The sequence below is a fragment of the Nanorana parkeri genome, unplaced genomic scaffold (genome assembly GCF_000935625.1).
Source record: "Nanorana parkeri isolate BGI_ZX_2015 unplaced genomic scaffold, ASM93562v1 scaffold1568, whole genome shotgun sequence".
Classification (NCBI taxonomy): Eukaryota; Metazoa; Chordata; class Amphibia; order Anura; family Dicroglossidae; genus Nanorana; species Nanorana parkeri.
In genome coordinates, this window is record NW_017307836.1 from 272862 (window position 1) to 279634 (window position 6773).

Consider the following 6773-nt stretch of genomic DNA (forward strand, 5'->3'; position numbering starts at 1 on the left):
GGGGGGGGGGGGAAGGTATTAACCATTGCAGTGCAGATACCCCCATACTTCAAGGACTAAGTGTTCCTTTGTATCTTGGTGCTAAAAAAAAAAATTATACTTGCCAAACCATCCGAGCAGAATGGTTCTCAGACCGCTGTCTCGAGTGTCTCTCCCTATCTGCCACAGCGGTCTAAGGATCTTGGGTGTCATCACGCTCTATACACTGGGGGGAATTTATCAAGGGAGTTGCTCCGCTTTTCTGTAAGTGACAAATTTTCCACGTTTATTTGCACCTTATTTAACTGCAGTCTAAGCCTTGATAATAAATGTAATTTTCATTAGACATGTTGGGGGGAATTTATCATGACTATTGTGAGTGTTTGAACTTGCACGGAATATATTTGCACCAGATTTATCAAGCTAGTGCAATGTTGTTGATAAATGAGGTTTAATAGACTCCAGGAAAGAAGACTTCTAACTTCAGGCAAAAAGCTTAACTGTCACATCTGGAAGAAGTGGTCTTGGGGACTTCTTAAGTTGTGAGTGTTTTCTTAAGTAATGCTCCAGTTTCAGACAGCCCAGAACAAGTGCAGATGAAAACACGTGCAAAAAACATGCAGTTGAAAAAGTAGTGCAAGCTCTGAAGGAAACCGGGGCACATGTTAAAAGACAGATTTGCACATAAAAAAAATGATCTAAGAGGCTAAAACTGTCGCAAGTACTTTGATAAATTCCCCCCACTATGTATAGACTGTATAGACGTGAGGATGCCGAGGAGTAGTCCATCTGTGCATTGGAGGAGGAGACATGCTTCAGTGATCACAGAAGCAGGGATTGCATTTTGTCATTCCAGATTGGCCTTCAAAGGACACCCTGACTACTAATTTCACAATTTTTAGTTGGCTTAGACAGTCCACCATTAAAGCCTATGGTCGTAAGCATCGGGTTCCCCCTTTCCTGCCAAGGCTCATGCTGCTAGATTTGTGAGTCCCTATTGGTCTCTTCCGGCAACCGTTTGCCTTATTTGTAAGGCTGCCACCTGGTCTTCAGTTCACACATTCTCTATGTTCTACCAGGTGGACATTTCTGCCTCGTCTGATGCCTGCTTCAAGCGTAAGGTCCTTTTGGGCAGGTCTTTGGGCTGCAGGCAGTCCCCAGTTTCCTGTTGATTACGTTGGCCTGTTGCCAATCGCTTGCTGTGTTTCCCAACCGTTGGTTGGATTGCTTTTGGAAGTCCTTAAGGTTAAAGATTTCCTGTCTCCCCCCCCTCCCCCCCCCCCCCCCACCCAGTAGAAGAGCAGGAAAATTAGGCTTTTTGTACTTACCGTAAAATTATTTTCCTGGAGTCCATTGAGGCCCCCCCCGTGTTCATAATCAGGTTAGAAGTACTGCTTTGCTACAAAACTGAGGCATAGTGGTAGTAGGAAGGGTTATCCCTGGGCTGGGCGACAGTTTTTGTTTTTTTTTGTTTGTTGTCCAGTCCTGTAGGCGACAGTATAACCTAATAATTTAGACTCCCCATGTCCCTCAATGGACTCCAAGAATAGGTTTTTACGGAGAGTACAAAAATCCTATTGTTAAGTACACATATTTTTTTTCTCTCTGCACATTTCCTTTAACTGCTAGGCTATTAAAGTTACTTTTATGCATAAATCTGGCAGTGTGATTACCTTAACCCAGGGATGGACAAATTAATATGGAATCCAGTAGTCAGTAGAAAACCTCAAATGGTATGCACCAGCTGTAATGTTTAGGGTGCATCTGCTACCTGGCTCCTGGGATTTGTTCAGCCCTTGTTTCACCAGTGCCATAGGAACTTCAGTTCCTATATTTTCCTGGTGTAAGTTCTAATGTTTATTTTCTGCTGTAACCTTTTAATTAACCCACAGGGGATGCGGGATGATATAAGCCAGCTGAGCTCTACTCACGCAGAAGGCCAATCGCCTAACATGTCTGCCAGTACAGCTTCTAAGATGCAGTCTGAAAAAGTAATTCCCAATAAGAGCCTCCTGGAATGGCTACGCCAGCAGTCAGACTGTACAATAGACATGCCGACCTACGGAGGTGTAAGTGAATGCTTTCTGTTCCATCACTTCTTAAGTACGATGAAATTTGAGCAGCACTTTATTCATACTGGGGCTAAATTTTCCTGCATGCGTCACCAATGACTAATTGTTCGTATATAGTGATCCCAAGCTACAAGTAAAAGCTTGTGCCAAACCCTCCCATGCCAAGGGAAGTTGTAGCACAATTTAGAAGTGGGATTTCATATGAGCAGGAAAGAGGTAAACTTTCCCCACATAATTGAGAGGAGAGGTTAGTGATTTGCAGCGTTGATTACCTGAACAGGAGAATTTTGGTCTGTGTGATGCCTGAGCCCTTTTCTAAGAGAGAGACTGGTGCTGCGGGAAGTGCTAGCACAACTGCACAAGCAACTGTGGGGGAGCTTTTCTTTTTTTTTTCTGTGTGTCCCATTAGGGAGATTTCCCTTCACTTCCTGTTGCAGAGATGCAACACAAGTGAGAAAAAAAATCTCTACAAAATATGCGGACAGCACAACAGGTGGCCTCATTGGAAGATTACCCCTTACCTGTTCTTCTGGAGACAACTCTAAAAATTTGGATTTTTAATCACATTCTGTCTCTGTGACAGAAAACAGGTGATTCCACCCACCATGGACACAGACCGCAATAAAAAAGTTGACTTGGGGCCAATCCCTTCCATTATTACTACAAAAAACCCAACATTTTTACTATAAATAAACTCTAAAAAAAAAATAATGTATCCCAAAATAAGTGATTTTAGGCAAGGGTTAAGACCAGTGATGGCGAAAACCCATGGCACGCGTGCCACAGCTGCCACGGGGGACCCTTTCTGCTGACACGCGAGCCATAAGCTTGCCTTATTGCTGTTATTGGTTATCAGTCAAAGTGACCGATATTACCAATAATAAACAGACTGCAAATTTCAGCCAGTTCCTGAGGAACCAGCGCGAAATTTGCACAGCGGGTGCTGATGTCTGGTAGAAGCTGGCAGGCATTGAGCCGCCCGCCATGGTTACATATTTTGACAGCAGCCGGTGGCGGCTGTCAGAATACAAAGAAAAAAAACAGCAGATAGAGGAGCTAATGCTTCTGCTATCTCCTTATTACCATGCTATCATCTTTTTTTTTTTTTTTTTTTGTGACTGCTGTCTGAATAAAAAAGACACTAGGGGCAATCAATAGCTAGCCTGCTCTTGGCTATTTGGAATTGCAATAGCCAATAGCAGGCTGGCTATTGCACCCGCTCACTGCTGCTGTCAATCAGAATTTTAAATAGCCAATAGCAGGCTGGCTAATGATTCCTCTGCTATCTGCTGTTTTTTTTTTTCTTCTCCAGTATTCTGCCAGCGGCCAGACGAATGCCTGTTGTTTTACATTCAGCTGCTGGTGCAGCTGGATGTAAACGGAATATTGGTACCTGATATCGGTTATCGGCCTGAAAGGTGGCCCATAATCGTTATCAGTAGCAAAAAATCCATATCAGTCGACCCCCTAGTACAGTACAGGTTGGCACTTTGAATGCATAAGTTGGTTTAGTGATCCAGTTTGGGCACTCAGGCTCAAAATGGTTTGCCATCACTGGTTTAGACTTACTACAGCCCACAGCTCTGCTGTGGAAATGAATGAGCTGAGGACTGTGAATAGCTGGATGCTTTCCCCAGTAAACAGACTTTAACATTAATTTTTTTGCATCGTTTTCCAGAGTTACTCAGACAAACCTAAGCCAAGGCGTCCGCGGTACAAGGAACCGGTGAAACTAGATTTCAGCATGCTAGCTGGTGAAGACAGGACGTCAGCTGTAAATAAAGATGCAGGACGACGGGTAGGGTTGCGATTAAATCTGCTTATATCAATATACAGTACATTGTTATTTTTAAAGCAAACCTTTCATAAGAGAAGTAAATGGGCTGCCATTGATGAACTTCTTAAAAATGAGGACCATCTTTAAAAAAAATGAAATCCCGTTGGGGAACTTCTAATACTTAGGAAGTTAGAAACTCAACTCATCTATCTGCATTGCTTGTTGCTGCAGTAGTAAGAATTACTCTAAAGTCTCTTCAGAAACCAACATTTTCTGGAGTGTTGAATGTCTGATCCCCAGCTGCGCTCAGTGGTCCCCCCCACCAACCACTACATTAGTACAAGACACAGTAATGACATAGAGGTCAGCGGGAGGAACCACTTAGCATGGAGAGGAATCCCTGACTCCCTGTAAACTGAAGCCCAGCTCGAGCTGAAAAATGAGTTTCTTCTTTTCCCCCAGTTTCTGTGACGCTCATACAAGAAATGATGTGGGGGAAGGGAGAAGGTTGTCTGTGAAAGGATAGAGACAGTGGTGGTAATACAATTCTGATAGAGGCTCTAACCCTTCACCATTCTATCTATTTTTGTCTAGGTTTTAATGTTTTACGAGATTATGTACATAAAGCATTTACCACAATAAGATAAGCTTATTCTTTCCTGTTTTTGACTTTAGGGGTTCCTCCCGGAAGCAAAGTTTGGTAGAGTGTTGTCTGAACCCTTACTTCATGATTCCGGTCCCCGGAGAAGAGGAAGGAGGCCCCGTAGCGATCTGCTAAAACCTCCAGGAGTGGATTCCTCTTCAGGCATTAATCCCCTTTTCATGAACGGCCTAATTGCTGGAATGGATATAGTGGGATTGCAGAACATGAGGAATATGCAGGGTATTCCTTTAGCAGGACTTGTAGGCTTTCCTACAGGATTTACAGCCGTGTCTGCCAATGAGGATGTAAAGAACACATTGAGCATGTTGCCCATGATGCTCCCAGGCATGGCTACCATGTCTCAGATGTTTGGCGTTGGCGGGATTATCAACTCTCCCATCTCTTCTTCTGTGCCAACGTCTTTAGGAAGCACAATGAAAGGTGGCATCAACCCTTCGGAGAAACCCACTGAGGACAAGGATGCCTCCCAGGAGAGTCCGAAAGATGCCGCGCCTTCGGAGAAAACAGCAGGTGCCTCTTTTAAAGAGCAGACAGAACCCGCAGTGACTACCAGTAGCCCTGTAGCTTTTAACCCATTCCTCATCCCTGGCATGTCCCCAAGTCTGCTTTACCCTTCCATGTTTCTGTCGCCAGGCATCAGCATGTCAATACCAGGGGTTCAGTCTAACCGCACATCGGAGGCAGGCGTCCAAGACCTACAGCGGAGGAGAAAGAAGAAAGTTAAGAGTGACTCCCAGACTTCTGAACCTGAGTCTGTGTCCTTAACTGAAGCCACAGACCAGGAGCAGCCCTCTCCCAGTGGTCAGAACTGTGTAGATATAAGCGAGGCCCCAGCGTCTGAGAAAGACGAGGACGATTCTGGTTTAAGAGAGACTCCGGACAATACCGTTTAGAAATTTCATCTCCTTGAAACCCCTTTCCCCCAGAAATTGTGACTTGTGAGTTCATTATCTCATGACTATTTCTAGCTTTCTGGCGTGCCCATCAGTCAATTCTACCTAAACTCCACGTTTTCTCTCCTCTGGTATGCCTGTAAAAGCTCTCTACTTTAAAGTAGACCAAACCACAGCACGCGGGGGTCGGTGGAAAGCCGAATAATTTTTGTTGTTGTTTATTTTTTCCCCCCCCCCATTCCACATTTCTTTTCTTTTTCTTTTTTAACAATTCACATCTTTTCCATTTAAGAACACCAGACTTTTGGCTTCAAGGCACAGTGTAGCACAAGGCCTTACAGCAGCAAGCCCTTCATCCAAAGACAGGCATTTTGCTAAAGCAATAGGATTGGTGCTGTCTGCAGTCAGCTTAAAGCAGGAGAAATGTATTGTATTTGTTTACTAGACTTGTGAAGTGGGTTCTGTGGTCAACACTTTTTCATCAACAACTCCTGACCTAAAAGCTACAAAAAGTTAGGCAAAAAAAAGAAAGGTTTCATTTTTTTATTATGTTTAACAATGTTGTTTTAAAAGGATCAGTAGTGTTCTTCCTTCAGCTCAAGAAGTGAAGCAATACCCACGATTGGGTTAAGGACCTTTCACCAAAAAAAAAAAATCTAGTAGCTTAGAGGCAATTTACATTTCTTTGGTTTTCTATGTACATTTCATTTCCAAGGTTTGGAGAGTGAAGGCACCCCTTTCAGTATGCTAGGATGGCTCTGACTGCGGAGGGTTGGCCATGTCCCAACATTTTCAAACAAGATGGTGTAGACACTTACCATAGAGGGTGCCTTGAGACAATTAAACAGCCCAGAGACATGCCCATTGGCTGGCTGTCAGACAAGAATGTACTCCTAGCTTGCCAGATTGTTGATGTAAATTCATTCACATAATGCAACTAGAATTGCAATTGTGCTTGGTTTTTAAACCTGACATAATTGTACCCCCCAAAGAGTGATTGGCTTGGGCTGCCTGCCATAGACATGAGATTGCTATCCAGTTTGTTAAAAGAACAAAATGGGCAGATCTGGAAAATATTTTTTTTTTTTTTTGAGCAGCTGTGGAGCTTGTGTAGATGGGCAAATGCAGCAAGCATTGAGGTGCACTTAGATTGTAAAGACTTCAGAAGCTTCAAATACAAGGTTTTTAAAATCGTCCTTACCTATTTCTAACCTGCAGTTGACCACCTCCTAAGCTGCTTTTTTTGCATTCCCATTGACTTATATGGGCTAAAAAAAAGCTAATAATTTCCTGTACCCAAGTCCTAAGACAAGTGTGTGAGTTCTGCAATAGAGGGCAGTGTGTTTTATGCATCCGAAACAAATGTTCAGTTCTGCATTGGGTAAAGC

The 6773-nt window shown here is 43.5% G+C and overlaps 1 protein-coding gene across 1 annotated transcript in view; it reads left to right on the forward strand.

The window, feature by feature from the left end:
- Window positions 1-5565, forward strand: part of CHD6 (chromodomain helicase DNA binding protein 6) — a 60506-nt gene extending 54941 nt beyond the window's left edge. Inside the window, exons 34-36 of the mRNA XM_018570659.1 lie at window positions 1872-2048; window positions 3730-3849; window positions 4504-5565. Coding sequence (XP_018426161.1) covers window positions 1872-2048; window positions 3730-3849; window positions 4504-5385 — 1179 coding nt within the window. The 3' untranslated portion in view covers window positions 5386-5565. The remainder of the gene's footprint in view (window positions 1-1871; window positions 2049-3729; window positions 3850-4503) is intronic.
- The last annotated feature ends 1208 nt before the right edge of the window (window positions 5566-6773 follow it).